Source organism: Erpetoichthys calabaricus, chromosome 4 (genome assembly GCF_900747795.2).
Source record: "Erpetoichthys calabaricus chromosome 4, fErpCal1.3, whole genome shotgun sequence".
Classification (NCBI taxonomy): Eukaryota; Metazoa; Chordata; class Cladistia; order Polypteriformes; family Polypteridae; genus Erpetoichthys; species Erpetoichthys calabaricus.
Window position 1 is genome coordinate 53,950,684 of NC_041397.2, and position 16,229 is coordinate 53,966,912.

Sequence of the window (16,229 nt, forward strand, 5' to 3'; positions counted from 1 at the left end):
CATCCTGTCCATGGTTAGCTCCCATGCAGCCATGATACTAAAATGGAAAATGCAGATCTCCACACTGAGGTCTCATAATTAAGAGGTTAATCATTGTATAAGTTGTGTATTTGTTTTTTCTGCTCTGATGATGTAATTTTATTTTTATCCCGATCAGTACAGAAAACAATCACTCCCTTTAGTTATTTTTTGTTAAACCTTTTTCTGTTAACTTACACTTTATTTTATATTAATAGAAACAAGTCTACAATAATGACTATTTTTGCATTCCATATTTCCAACATGTTTGGTAACCAATTAAGCACACTTTCACATGACAAATGAGTGTCATATAAAAATGTTTACAAAAGTTACTTTAACCTCTAAGTTTGCTTTTACGTTGGTGGACAAGTTTGTGCTGGAAAAGCCTAAATTATTAGACTTGATTTACTTACAGTATACACCCCAATGTCAGTGCTGCTGCTAGGTTATTTTGTGCCCTAGGCCAAGCTTATTAGTGTGTCAACTGACTGTTTGGTTGCTAACTTGTATGGCTGGGTCTCCCCCCCCCCCACCACCATGATCTGCACCCTGGTCGAATGCCCAATTTGCTTTCATGGTGGTGCCACCCTACCTGCCATGCCCACCTACATGTATGTGAGATTCATTCATCACTCATTCTTATCACGGACTGTAAGGGCTGAGACTGGCTATGTCAGCATCAATATGTCAGAGATGACAGAGGCTGGCTACCTCAGTGTCACAACCTCTCACCAAGGGCTGAGGCTGGTGACCTTAGTGTCAATATCTCATCAACAGCTATAGTTAGCCAACTCAGCCTCAGAATCTCAGTGGTGACTGTGTCTGGCTACCTCAGTGTCAGTGCATCTTAGAGGCTGGCTACCTCATCGTTACCCATGAAAGTGCTGCACAATTCTAACAGATCAAACACAACTCATGTAAGACATAGTCTTAGAAAGCAGGAGGATCTCCTGCCGGGTTGTCCTGATTGCCAAACAAATAACGAATGACTTGAACAAGCACACTGGGGCAGATGTTATCAATAAACAAGGCAGGTTTCACTAATGGGTTATTCAAACGCTTTTATTCATTACTTATGTCTATTTGCAGAGAAACCAAGTGTTAAATTCTAGTTGAATGTAGAAGAAAACATACAACCTGAATGATTCAAATCAATATCTGTAAAAGCAAGCTTGGCTTCAGTATAACCAAGAGAGAGATGTCTGTGTAATTTAAAAGAATACTCCACTCAAAAATGATATTTTTTAAGTTTACTTACCCCAAGTAGTTTTTAGAGATAACAGAGAAAAAAAATTCTATTCAAACTCAACAGAACCCTGAAGTGACCAGTTCCAGACAATGGAAAATAATGTGAAAAATGTCCTTGGAAAAAAGAAAAAAAATTCTCATGTAACTCCTGCTCCATGATCCACATGTCTGCTATCCATTTGTGTGGTCAAAATGTGTAAAATACGTGCATTTTGGCTAAAATATTATAAACAGTTACTTCCTGAAAACTCCACATTAAATGTGAGCAATGTAATTCCCAGAATAGGTTGGGCCAAAAATTGGCATAAACAGCATGAATCCATCCTGCCTTGTATCAGTGGTACAGACTGGTGGTGGTAATGCAGCAGTGTGAAGGATGTCTTCTTGGCGCAAGTTAGGCCTCTTACTCGGTGCTTTAAAATGGAGCCAAATTACTGAGAGTACTCATTGCAGGGTGATACAGTGACATTTGATCAAAGAATTAGGGGAGGATTATTCCCCCATGAATCTTTGAGTGCTGGGCTACATCAAAACTTGGATCAAAGAGTGGGGTTGGGGGCGATGGTCAGAGGGTGTCTTTGTGGTTCCCCTGGATTCACAAAGAGATTCAAGTATGCTATGGAAAGGTGATCCATGTTGAAAATGGATGAGGCGCTCTTAATGTAAATCAAATGCATACCTAAGTATTGCTACTGATGTATCTGTGTGGCCAAAAAAATCTGCAGAAATTGTGTAATGCTGTTGAATCAGCATGGACCAAATTCGTGAGAAATGTTTCACCATCTTGTTGAATACATTCCTTCTGGCTGTTTGGGTGGCAAAGAGAGTGTTTTACTCAGTACTGGATAAGAGTATCTATTAAAGAAGCTGATGAGTGTGTGTTCACGTTTATTAACATCTTATAACTCTTTCTTGTATTTGCTGGAATTTTTACGTTTGGCATGCTCAATTCAGGGTGGCACGGTGGCGCAGTGGGTAGCGCTGCTGCCTCGCAGTTGGGAGACCTGGGGACTTGGGATCGCTTCCCGGGTCCTCCTTGCGTGGAGTTTGCATGTTCTCCCTGTGTCTGCGTGGGTTTCCTCCGGGCGCTCCGGTTTCCTCCCACAGTCCAAAGATATGCAGGTTAGGTGGATTGGCGATTCTAAATTGGCCCTAGTGTGTGCTTGGTGTGTTTGTGTGTGTCCTGCGGTGGGTTGGCACCTTGCCCGGGATTGGTTCCTGCCTTGTGCCCTGTGTTGGCTGGGATTGGCTCCAGCAGACCCCCATGACCCTGTGTTCGGATTCAGTGGGTTGGAAAATGGATGGATGGATGGATATTCAATTCATGATGATCTCTTCACCTCATTTATCTTTTGTCTTTCTATGAAGGCATTCCTTACGACAGTGGCGTGCAGGCACCAAGTACACCTACTGATGATGTCGTGCTTAATGAAACCTACTACAAGAAACTGCAGTTGGGTCTGAAGGAGGAAAATGGTTACAAAACACCTAGCATTTCCTTGAGGAGGACCTCCAAAAAGCGAGGAAGTATGACATACAGTGATGACATGTAATATCTGCTCTTCGTTCTGCTTTTGATAGACTGCCTATGTTGACAGGGTGGGTGCTCAGTATTTCATTAATGGCTTTGCCTCTGTACTTTTGTTAGCTTTTTATGGATATTGCTTGATATTCAGTTTAATTCTAAGGAAAAATAATTCTTGCACTAAGGTTGACAGTTTATGCAACTGGTTTTGAATGTAATATAAAAAAAACATCAATAAACTTTCATAGCGCGTTCTTGTTAGACTAACCAGATATTAAACTGGAGCACATGCTTGTACAGTAGATGCTGGTATATATTGGCTGGCACTGTTGGCATCTTTGGTGTAGCGCCAGGGTTCAATTCGTCACCCAGTCACTGCCTCTTCACCCCTTGTCTGTGCAGGTGTCCTCCTGACTCTGTGGCTTCACTCCACATCCTAAAGGTGTGCACATTTGTTTGACTGGGCAGTGGTGCCTTTAAGTGGCAGGGACAGGGGCTAATAACTGTGCAGAGTTTCCACATTTTCATCATGCCTTCCTACTCCATTTCTCCACATAAATTGTAAATACTTGTGAGTTAGGTTACCTGGCTGCACTTTATTGGCCCAGAGTGTGTCTCCTGTAATGGATTGGTGACTCCTGCCTTGAAGTCACACTATGGCTCACAGTGACTTGGCAGTAGAAGTTATGAATGGATGCATATACAGCATTGTACCTGGCACTGCTTCTAATGATAGTGAATGAAGTGGCCTTTATGTATTTTTAGCAGTGATTCCTGAATATTTGAGGCCGCTGACATTTTTTAATATTGGCTAGATGAGTAGGCCACAACTATTGTAGATATGAAAAAGAGTAGTTTGATTAAGTGTGGCTCAGTGGTGCAGTGGTATCTCTGCTGCCTTGTAGTGAAAGAGACCAGAATTCATGTCTCCGGTCCTCACTGTGTAGAGTTTGCATGTTCTCCTCATGTCAGTGTCGGTTTCCTCCGGGTGCTTCTGTTTCCCCCCACAGTCCAAAGAATGCAGGTTAGGTGGACTGGAGATGTTAGATTGGCCTGAGTGTTTGTGTGTGGTGAATATGCACCCTGCGATAGATTGGCACCTTGTCCAGGGATTGTACCTGTCTTATGTCGTTTGCTTGATGGGATAGGCTCCAGCTCCCCAGCAACCCTGCTCAGGATAAAGTGGGGTGGTTTGATTAAAACAGAAGTTGTCTGATGTAGTCAATGAAGTAATGTCCTGTGTTTACATGGCAGTCACTTATAACCAGCTACACTTGTATAAACTTTATCGTGGTGTATAATAAAGTCAGGAGAACAGTTGCAGCCCAGAGTTGCCATTTTGTGCGAGGTGTGGGCCTCACCTGATTGCCCTGCAGACATGTGTACAAGGAGTAAAGCTCTGATCCATATTACAAAGGTGTATTTTACAGGACTCTGATGGACTGATGGTCTCTTTGGGGCTGTTGTCTGCCTTGTGCCTAGTGCTGCCAGGTTAGGCTCTAGCCAAACCTGTGGTACCACCTTTGACTAATCAGATTTGAGAATGTTATATTACGTTATGTTATTTTACAAAACTTCTTCAATTACATTTTCCTGTGCTTTTATTTAAAATGATGACGGGAGATTTTGAATCGATATTTCTCCTGGGGTAAATACTGAAACTAATAAATGAACAAATGCTCCCTGTCTGGTCTTACTGGCAACTTTCTGTAGATTTTAAGATTAAGCCATTAGGCATAGCTACTCTTCTACAAATTATCTTTTCTTTTTTCTTATTTTTATGCATTTTTTTCTCATATCACATTCTAATGTATTTTATACATTTTTAAGTATGGAATCTGATTGAATAATGAGTCATAATTTATAAATTCTATAAAAGTGTTTTTATTCAATACTGTTAGAGTGCATTTTGGATAATTAGGATTTATATTAAAATATTGGTTGTTTTCTAGAATTTGTCAATTTTTCTTTGCAAATGCTCTTCATGTGTGCTCTTTATTGTGTTTATTTTTAAAGAGGCTGTGTAAATTAAAGGCTGCTTGACATTTTTTTTTATTAATAAGATACTTTGGTTAAAGAATTTATTTCACTTGTGTTTTATCTCCAGTAATGTATTGTAAACAGAAGATGGTGCCCTCATAGTGTACCTGGACCCAGAAATGGACCAAATGGCCAATAGGGTTGGCAAGCTTTGTTGGGCTGAATGGCCTGTTCTTGTCAAAATTGTTCTAATGTTCTAATGCCTCAATAAATGCCAGTGACACCTTTACTAACAAAAATGAACTAAGGAGAGAAATGGTACTGTTATCAGACATAGTACACATGAACAAAATCATAACAACAAAACGTCTCCCCCTGAAATCCTTACCCTTCAGGTCTCTCTGCCCTTTGCATCTGACGGCTGTGATGAGAGAGGTTTGTGGCATTGCACATTTTAAATAAATAACCAGAAGTCCCAGAGTGAGCAGACTCCAGGTGGATGCATGTTCATGTGGGATCATGCAGACACCACTCCAAGGTTGAGGGTGAGCTTATGTGCAACACGGGCAGATTGGTCAAGTGCCTCATTCACACCTCGGAGCGGGTGATTGTAGCAGGGAAGCATGAGTGAAAGGCGCGTTATCGGGTGCTTGAGTCAGTGTGAAGGAGAAAAGGCAGAGTACTTGGTATCCCTGCGGAGGTGCGAGCGATTAGTGCTCTAGGGGTGGATTGTCTCCTGTGAAATTTATTGTGGAGCAGGTAAGATGGTGATGGAGCCCTTCATAGGGATCCCGAAGACACTAGGAGAGCGTGGTGGTAGATGGAAGGCTCTGAGCGGTCCAGTAGACGCTGTGAGAGGCAGCCAGGAAGGAAGGTAGAAGTGAGGACCGGTTGGGTGAGCTGAGTAGACAGAAAGTGAAAGATGTACTGGGCTCAGGTGGAAGAAAGAAAGGATCTGATGACTGTATAGTTTTATTCCAGTTTTATCATGGGATTATTTATTGGATTTAAACTCTGGGACTTTCACTGATGTTTATGGATTGTTTATTGCATGAAAAGCACTGGATTTTTGGACACTGGTTATCTCTCTCTCACTCTCTCTCTCTCTATATATATATATATATATATAAAACTCAACGTCTGTCTGTCTGTCTGTATGTATGTCCGCTTTTCACGAGAGAACTACTTAATGGATTTAGCTTGGGTTTTTTCTATAATTTGATTGAACATTCCGGTTGATCTTTGCGACTTCTCTCATCGTGCTAAGTACCATAGTTTGCTTGCAGGAGTGATATATTCATGCTAGTCTGAGAGAGACACAGCAGACCGAGGGGAGGGGGAAGTTTGATGTCAGGAGTGGGGAGTCGGTCTACCTCCTAGTTTTGGAGTGTAACTTGCCTCTGCTTACCTAGCGATACCTTTTTGTTTATTGATTTTTAAAGTTTGTCCTTTTTCACTACTATGCGGAGTAACAAGGGCTCTATATAGGTACCTGACCCGACACAGACTCACACCAGAGGCACATATAAAAATAAATAAACTTTTATTTTTCTTCACCTGTGGGGCACGTCTTCCCCACAGGCACAACACAGTCCCAAGTACACCAACCCAAAACCAAGGAAATATCCTCCACTCCTCCCAGGCAGCTTCATCCTCCTCCTCCCGACTCTGGCAACTTGATTAGTGGCTGCAGGCTTCTTTTATAGCCCATCCAGAAGCGCTCCAGGTGGTAATTGGCCTAATTAGGCAGCACTTCCGGGTGTGGCTGCTTTCCAGCCCACATGGGCTCATTAAGCCATGCAGCTCCCCCTGGTAGTGGCCACGGAGCCCAACAGGGATGAGCTCCAGTGTAACATAATTGTGGCCCCAATGCAACCCAGGGGGCTGCCACCAAGTGTTCCAGGGGACGTAATGTTCATTCCATGGCTGCTCCCCCGGATCCAGTGCCAAAGGGGTGTCCTGGCCAGGCATGGGTCCCGGCTGTCCGCCACAGCGGGCAGAGGTGTGGGGGATGGCTAGTTTTAAATAAAAGCACTTGCACCTACTCTTAGTGACTGTTTGTGTCTTCATTTGTCTGGTTCAACCTCGGTTTTGTTATCATCAGTCCTGGGTTCAATGCGCCACTGACCATGGCTCCAACCTGGACCATCACACCAGCACATTACTTTCAATTTCTTTCTCTGCAAACCCTGGCTTATCTCTTTCTCCTACCAGTTTATTATTTAACGCCTTCCTATTACAGTGGCTGGTGAGTGTCCGTACTGTTAAGTTAAAATATAAAACATGGTGGCACAATGTATAGTTGCAGCCTCACTGGCAAGTTTCTACATTGGCTGCATGTCTGAATGTGTTTTTTATTGATGTTTTTCTCCCACAAGGTAATGATGCATCTAAGTTGGTATGTAACTCCTTGTTTTGCATAGTACAGTGAAATGCTTACTTACTTGTCCAACCAACATCATGAAGCATATTACCACTGTCTGGTGCCATGATAAACAAGAAAGTATTAATCTGATTGGTCGCTATAGGATGGCCAAGTTGGCATAGACGTGTGTGGTGTCTAGGAGTGTGTCCTGCGAGAGGCTGGTGTGCTATTGGTGGTTTGCTCCTTCTTTGCACCCTGCGTTGCCCAGCGGATGACAACCTCTTACAACCCTATAGATCTGGGGTGTCCAAATTCCGGTCCTGGTGGGCTGCAGGTTTTCATTCTAACCATCTTCTTAATTAGTGAGCCATTTTTGCTGCTGATTAACTTGTTTTGCCTTAGTTTTAATTGACGTGACTCAGACCCCTTAGCTGTTTCTTTTTCCTTAATGAGCAGCCAAACAATAATGAGCCCCAACATGACCAGCTAACCTACAAATAAAAAAAGGTGAAGGTCTCCATCATGTTGGTCCAGCTTGCAAGCATTATCATCTAGCTCCAGCCTCACTAAGTCATATGTTTTTGGAATACACTAAATTAACATCATTTTGGACCAAAACCTTTAAATTCTTTTCAGATAGTTGTGGTCTCACAATAATGGTGATATCTGCCTTCAAATTGTGTGAGGAGTACTTGATTGCAATATCCTGTATCACACCAATAGCATGCAGACTTATCTTGGTTAACTGGAAGAATCCCACCCCACCCTCTATAACTCATCGGGTAGGAGATGTTCCATTTTATCTCAAACTATCCATATTACCTTTAATAGAATAAATTTAAAACTATTTGATATTTCTTGCTCTACATGTCCTTTCCTTGCTATTCTTGTGTGTCTGAACCTCTCTTGCTTGTCACTCTGTTTCTTAAGTGCATCCCGGTAACGCCTGCTTCTCAGACCTTGTCATTCTGGGGCTCCTTGTTCACCTCCTGTCCACTTTTTTTACTTTCCATCTTTGAATGTGACTCTCAGTGTACCTTTTACACTCCTCGTGTGTCACACACTTGCATTTCCTCTTTCAATTGTGTCACTAAAGCCAAAGGCATGTACATGCTGACATATGCACCTGCAACCATTTGGAGTCTGCATGCTCTGGGACTCCCATTTATTCATTAAAATTGCACTTAGTCATGGACCCCATTGTAAATTATGGCAGGCATATGCTGGCATTCCAGCTAAGATGGTTCAGATATTCTGGCATCCCAGAAGGACTTGATAACTGATCCTTAACCGGCCAGGATGCCAGTAAAATAGAGGGATGGGGGAGGCAATTTACCTGGGTTATTTACTCCCATAAAATGCTAGATAGCAGCGTCACTGGGTACTGGTACCTCTATGGATATTCACAGGGCTTGTTGGGAACTATACTCCCATGGGCTGGCTCTGGTGGGTTCCAGAGGGCGCTGCAGAGATTAATAGTCACTACTTCATGCGACTTCCTCCTTATCATCAAGGGACAGTGATGTGACACCAGAAGTACCCCCGGGTCCTGGGTAAAAGAGGCAGCTCTGCTTCAGCCGTTCCAGTCGAAGTTGAGAGAGGAGCTGGATGACACCCTCCAGGTAGAAGTGGAGAAGAGAAAAGAGAAAAGCTATATTGTGGTATCATGTTGTATTTTATATAGATAGAGAGACATGATAAAGGTAATTTATAAAATAAATGTTTGTGTTTCATTCCAGATTGCGTTTAGGCTCTGGGATGCTGTTATGGCCCCTACTGGTCACAATATAGAAAAAGTATAAAAGCAGGGAAGAACAATGCTGTGTTTTTTCTTAAAAGAGTAAAGCAATATGTTTGAACAATTCACTGAATTTCACTAATCCGTGTTCTTTCAGGACCAATGCTGCAGATGCAAGAGTAAGCAGGTGACAATTCAGTTTTAGAGTCAGCAGGGGGCGCTGATGTTCCTTATTATAAACCATTTGTGTAAGTTGGTTACCACATATAAATGGAGGCTGAGATAAAAAAAATGTCATGTTATTTTGATTTTGCATACACATATGACAGCTTAGTTTTAGTTGTAGTTAAACTTTTGCTCTAATTTTCTTCATTAGGTAGAAGTACATAATGAACAATAGAAGTTGTGTCAGATGTTTGAAATATTAAAACGTGCTTCAACTCAGATGTTTAAAGTCTAAATATCCTTGATTGTAATTCAAATCTGTCATAGAGGTCCACAAAGGGTTTGATAACTGGTAAAAGATCAGAAATCAAAAGTAACATAATATTCACAATCACTGACCTTGCAATAGTCCAAAACAATACCCCACATGCTTATGATTGAAATTTGTTATTTTGAACCTTCTAGGAGTGGTTCATAGAGGGCTAAGACCAGGGGTATGGAATCAGATATCAAAATATTATCATATTTGTCATCAGCAAGCTTGAAATGGCAGAAAATGACACTCCACATGCCTAGGTTACCGATCCCCATTTTTTCAAAGTCTTGTGAAAAGGAGTAACTTTGACCACTCATATCCCATAAGGAAGTGAACCCTTGGGGCCATTTGATGTGGCATACACAATATCAAGTCCTTCTGATCATTTTTGCTGAAGACAACTAATGGTTTACTTTAGCATAAGGGTGTAGTTTCCCACACAAAATATGGTCAAAAATAGCCTAAAAATGAGAGATTTTTGGGTTTAGAGGGCCAAAAATAGAGGAAAACCGCTAAAAGTTTGACATCTTGAATAACCAGACATCACGACAGTGTGGGGGTTTTCTTGAGCTGTCAAGTCAGGAAGTGCAGGAAAAAAATCGAAATGATTTCAAAGTGTTCATAAGTAATTCTTATGAATACAAAAAGTAACAAACATATCATCTACTTTTTAACATTTTATTTGTTTTTTAAACACTGGCAAGTCAATAAATAAGCATTTACCCAGAAAGAGCATTTTTTCCTTCTATTTTTATGTGTATAAACTCCAGTAGATGACATTAAAAACAAGGTATGCAAATGGAAATAACAGTCTGGAATAGGAATCAATGATGTGGCTGTTAGTCATGATATAACTGACATTTTGCTTTAATGATCTTTTTCTGCTTAAGCGATGGCCTTCAGCTGGCAGATTAATGGAAGAGTTTCTTCTTTCCGTCCCATCCGTAGTGATGGGCACTTCAGGATACGGTGTCAGGTCGATCTCATCATCATGAAAGCATCCATCAAATGCCATGGCTTGTGTAGTATTAAAATTGACTGGGATCTGAAAGACATTTTGTATGTTAACATCAGTCAATTTTCAACATCTCGGTTGATTTCGTTTAAAAAAAAATGGAAAAAAGAAATAAATGTAACATACACTAGTCATTTTTTTTAATTAAGCAAGAAAAAACATATATAGAAGTCAATCAGCACACATCACTCTGTGTTATGTACAGCAGAAACAAATGCAGACTTCTGTAAGTTGGGGTCTTCGTCAATTCTTGCCCACAGCTTGGCGTGCCTGGGCTCTTGTAGGCATGATTCTCGGCATGTTGTGTGGTAAATATGGCCTTCTAACTGTTGAGAAGTCACTCTGAATCCCACCACTGCCTTTGTGACCCTGGGCAATGCAACAATCTCACTCTTGCTCAAAACCTAATAACGTGCATCCATGTGTCTTGAGCTGGGTCTCTTGTATTAGGCCCTGAAGGCTATGAGACAAAGCTTGACAGATTATAAATTAACAACTTCATTTCTCTTTCTTTAATGTACCTGCTTTTGTGTATTTATTACCACAACTAATCATTTTGGGTTCTTAAGATAGAACATTAAAACAATCTAGATGAGAACCGGCCATTCAGCCCAACAGAACTCGCCAGTCCTATCCACTTAATTCTTCTAACAATTACGGATGTGGACTGTTTCTCACCTGTGCACTTAGGTGAGAAACTCCCACATCACGAACTCCTCAGGAACCGCTTCAGCCACACACCACCACGCCCTCTCGCTAAGCCGCGAGCGCGGTGATTATTTATTTTTAAACTGTTTTTATGAACGGGAGCTGTGGACCCGCTATACCACAGGCATCCATGCAGCTGACACATCTTTTTTATTTCCAGTTGTTTTCATTGTAGTGGTACAACAACAATAAAAGCTTTCTAATATCTGTGCAGATTTTTTCCAAGTTTTTCTTTAATCAAGAAGAAATAAATTCCTTGTAAATAGTAATAAATCTTTTCTCATTATTCTTATTTCACAGTGTCTCATATATGCATTTGATCCACGTCCACTTCCCTTATATGGAGCTGACATACAGCTGGCAAAATTCAAAGACTGATTTGTACTACTGTCCTTTTCCAGTCCAGCACTCCTCTGTTTGAGCGTCTGAGTACTGATAGAGCTTGTTATGCAAGGGATCAGCAGTTTATAGTTGGGGACTGTTCCTGCACTAAATAGTGAAGATCATAACATGCTTAATCAAGCAGTGAAGACATAACATTCAATGATTCTATGCAGAACAACAAAGTATTATTATAATACAGTGGAACCTTGGATAGCGAGTAACTTGGTTTGCGAGTGTTTTACAAGACGAGCTAAAATTTTTAGTAAATTTTGACTTGATAAACGAGTGAGGTCTTGCAATATGAGTAGTACGTATATGCTTTGTCAGCTGAGTGTCACGTGATCACAACTGAGCTGATGGTTCTTCTCTCTCTCTTGCTGCGGGATTGTGGGTAATCGTCTCCCATTCTCAGTCTCAGTCGGTGTGCCTCACTCATATAGTCAACATCCATATGAGCGTATACTGTTTACTATAGCATTGTGACCACGTGTGTGTGTTGTAACGTGTGAGTCTCTGTCTTGCACCCCAAAACACGAAGCTGAGTCTCAGTACTTTAGCAACACCAGTTTTATTCAGTGTGAAAAAGGAACAGCACGGTTATTTATTGTAACTGGATCTGCCACTCTCCTATACACAGACACAGCATAGCCAGGTTAGTGGCCAAGTAATACTGTGCCCTGCATATTTATAATGTTCCTTGTATCACCCATCAACGGCAGGTGCTTATAGCATGTACGCGATATTTTTGGATTCGCTTTTACGGTGAACTGCTACAGCGCTGGGAGCCTGCTGTTGCTTTGGGATGCTCTTCCATGTGTCGTCCCGTTTGGTGGAATCCCAAAAGAGTTTAGAAACTCACTCACACCAGCCATGATTCTTTTCAAAGGTAAAGTGCAAGTTAATTTGTTTTATGTATTTTTACATTATATTTTGAATTAATCATTTTTATATGAATAGCTTTGGGTTGTGGAACAAATCATCTGAGTTTCCATTATTTCTTATGGGAAAACTCGCTTTGATATATGAGTGCTTTGGATTACGAGCACGTTTCCGGAACGAATTATGCTTGCAATCCAAGGTTCCACTGTATCTCATTATAGTCAGCTAATGTACCCCTCAAATGAAAATACTATGAGTTTTTTTTATATATATATACCCAAGGTGCAAATCTACCTAGAGTACCAGTGGAGAAGTGACATCAGATCAGGGAGCGATGTGAAATAGGAGCTGAGGTACACTAACAGTACACATGAGTGAAAGTCCTGTGCGTGACAGCTGCAAGCTCTCTGATGTCATGCTGGCCTTGCAAAGCATCATGGGGCACTGGGAAAAAAAAGTTTGTCTAACCAGCCACACAGTAAATTCCCAGGAAAATATTCGTCAAACACAGCATATTCACTGCAAAAAACATTTTGGCGAATTTTGCCAATCAACACTAGCCTTGATTGTTGCAAATAAATAACTAAAAGTATAAAAGTAAAAAAGGGGATAAAAACACACATTTTCAACCAAATTAAGAACCCCTGGCTTACAATCAAAACGCATGTACTGTAATTTACATGTGGTCTAGTTAATTACTGACTTTAAAGCCTGAACTATTGGCTTCTATGCAATGCAATAAGCAAAATCAGGTAATTATGGAGAAAGACATAGTATTACATAAAAAGATAAACCCATAACCTTTCCTCTTGTTTTGAGCTTCTTCATTTCTTCTAAAGTTGTTAGATAGTTGACCGCTGCGTATTCAATCACAGAAAGGAAAACAAAAAGGAAACTCGCCCACAGGTAAATGTCCACTGCCTTAACATAGGAGACTTGAGGCATAGAGGACGACACTCCTGTTATTATGGTAGACATTGTCAGCACAGTCGTAATGCCTGAAAAGTAAAAGAAGAAGAGGAATGAATTTGTACAAGTGCATATGGATTAAAACAGCACAAGACAACTGCACTTCAGACCAGGTAACCCACTTGAAGCTAAGCAGGTTTCACCCCTGCCAATACTTGGATGGGAGACCAACCAGAAAAGCTTGGTTTGCTATTGGAAGAGGTGTTGGTGAGGCCAGCAGAAGGCTCTTACCCATTGGTCTGTGTATGGACCCAAATGACCAGTGCATTGATGGGCTACTGTGCTGTAAGAAAATGGCATCAACCTTTAGATGAGATATAAAACTGAGGTTCTGACACTCTGTAGTCATAAAAGATGCTTCGTCATCCTTTGAAAAGAGAAGGGTATTTCACGATCTCCTGGCTAAATTGGCCATCATAGCCTCACTCATTCCTGCCCCCTAATCACCCCCTGTCCCTTACTGACTAACCATCTCTCACACCCTTTCACCACCTAATTGCTAATGTGTGGTGAGCGTCCTGGCACAAGAATGGCTGCTGTCACATCATTCAGGTGGACACTATACATGGGTGGTGGTTGGAGCAGCACCCCTACTGTCTGTGTAAAGTGCTTTAAAAGTGTATGTAAATGTAAGATGTAATTATTTGTTAATAGCAGTGTGGCAATCTGTTCATAGATTTGACAAAAGGAATTTATTTTCTTTCTTTGATTTAACAATAACAAACACAGTAAGATATCCCCTCTACAAACATTTCTGCTCATTTATTTAACTGAAGCTTATTTTCAAAGCGACTTCAAATCACAACTGTACAGTTCAGTTCCTTCTTTATTTTTAATATATTAAGCTTTGATAAGTTGCTAGACTTGTTCAATGAAGTGTTCAATGTCTTTAAATCGAGACTCAAATCAATATGAGCTGCAGGTGGCTTACAGGCTCAAGCTCCTCGCAGCCCTGATTTAGATAAGCAGGTACAGATAATGGAAGGGCAGATTAGGGTAAGTGGCTTGTCCCACACATTTCTTGTAATAAGCTGTGCCAGTGCCTGCCATGTAGCAGTCTTTAAATGATTGGCAATCAGAATTCTGTCAGAAGGTCTTATAAGACTAAATGATAGCTTGTGACATTTGGAAGCAGGGTTGCATGGTGCAGGCTGGCATATTGCATTCTTTGGTAGTAATAGGGAGGATAAAGGCCAACAATGTCATCACGTCTGATTCACCTCTTTTACATTCATCCATTTTTAGAACCTGTTTTCAACATTACACGATTCACCCAGCCACAGGGCACACTCATTCACACTGGATTCACTCAGCAATGCCAGTTATCCTGGTAAGCATGTGTTTCAATTGTTAGGAGAAATGGGATTTGGAGAATTGAACTCAAAACTGTGCCAACCAACATGCGGTCCTAAAGCCAGAATAAAAATGATTTGTTATTAACACAAGACAGAAAACAGTAATGCCAAACACCAAACAACTTTTGTTGGGTTCTCCTTGCCCAGTGCCCAGACTTCCTCATGTGTTCTGCCTCTTTCTCAGTTTCTTGGCTGGTATCACTCTTTGAATTAGTTAATACTTGCCTCTGTATCCTCTGACAGTTTAATAAAATGTTTAAGCCCCTTAGTGCAGGTCATTCCTAGACATATTACTTGGATCCAGAATTGTTATACAAATTCTTCAGCAACTAGTCCACTGTGCCCTTTGGAATATCCTGGTCCCACTCATCTTTATACCATTTAGATAACCACATTGTAATGGCACCCCACTATCACTGGATATTGAGTGCTTTGTCCTTATTCACAACGTTATGGCTGCTTGATGATAACTGAATGTTGTCAAAAACTCGTCTGACGTCCTAATGTTGTTTTGTTATTTTTAGTGTTTTGTAGTTTTCTATGAGTTGATTGCATGAGTGCTGCCATATTCTTCAAAGCAATGGTTGCTGTTGATGTGCAATGTTATCAAACTTTATAAAACACAGTTGTGGCCTAAATATTGAGCAAACATAAAATGTAAGACCAACAACAACATTTATTTATATAGCACATTTTCATACAAATAATGTAGCTCAAAGTGCTTTACATGATGAAGAAAGACAAAAAAGACAAAGTAAGAATTAAAATAATTAAATTTTAATTAATAATTAAAATAATTCTTACTTACAGGCATCAGGAATCAGAGATGCCACAATGTCATCTAAAACAAACTCTTACAGCGCAGTGGACGGACTTGTTTTGTTTCATTTTGGTGTTTGGTCACCAGCACTTCCTGAGCTCTCTTTTGAGTGCCCCTTTTGTTAGCTCTTCTACTTCCTGGCCACAAATGACTTTTTTTTTTCCTCATTACAATGGTGGCCACAGTTAACATACAGTGGTAAGACGTGTCTGTTAAAGACTAAATGCCTGTTATGCCATGTGATGTTAAAATACCAAGAGAGACAAGGAGATGAAACGCAAGTCCATTAACACACAAAATCAGTACCAGGAAAACCATCAAACCAACGCTTCTGAACTGAGCATACTGTAAATCAATAATAAGTCTAAAAAGAAAGCTAAAGTCAATAACCTAAGTTCAAAATGATAAGTGATTTTTTCCAGTAAAAGTTTTTGAAAGTTTTGTCCACGGGCTTGGATGCCAGAATGCATGTTCTGCTGGCTTTAAAATCATCACAGTGATGAAGACACGCGTTGGTGACTTCTAGAGACATATCATATTGTGATAACTATGAGCAAAAGTGGTAACAGCAATGATACTGCAAAATTTATCAAACAAGATGCTAGTGAACATCATTCAACTAATGATAAGTGATATTTAAAACCTCACGAAATGTACAACAGTGACATTGAAAAAAGTAAAAAAAAATAACAAAATGTAACCAGATCTAACAATAGTTAAATGTATCTGCTGCCTGCCTGC

General features: G+C 40.6%; 2 protein-coding genes across 3 annotated transcripts in view; one reads left to right on the plus strand and one right to left on the minus strand.

Moving 5' to 3' along the window:
- The window catches only part of adgrg2a (adhesion G protein-coupled receptor G2a), a 182,640-nt gene extending 177,892 nt beyond the window's left edge, over positions 1–4,748 (plus strand). Inside the window, exon 45 of the mRNA XM_051926903.1 lies at positions 2,638–4,748. Within this exon, the coding sequence (XP_051782863.1) occupies positions 2,638–2,822 (185 nt within the window). The 3' untranslated portion in view covers positions 2,823–4,748. The remainder of the gene's footprint in view (positions 1–2,637) is intronic.
- Positions 4,749–10,076: 5,328 nt separating this feature from the next.
- The window catches only part of LOC114650037 (gamma-aminobutyric acid receptor subunit rho-3), a 69,769-nt gene continuing 63,616 nt past the window's right edge, over positions 10,077–16,229 (minus strand). For both annotated transcript variants that reach the window (XM_028799474.2, XM_051926914.1), the window contains 2 exons: positions 13,146–13,342; positions 10,077–10,403 (listed from right to left, as the gene is read on the minus strand). In XM_028799474.2, coding sequence (XP_028655307.2) covers positions 10,110–10,403; positions 13,146–13,342 — 491 coding nt within the window. In that variant the 3' untranslated portion in view covers positions 10,077–10,109. The remainder of the gene's footprint in view (positions 10,404–13,145; positions 13,343–16,229) is intronic.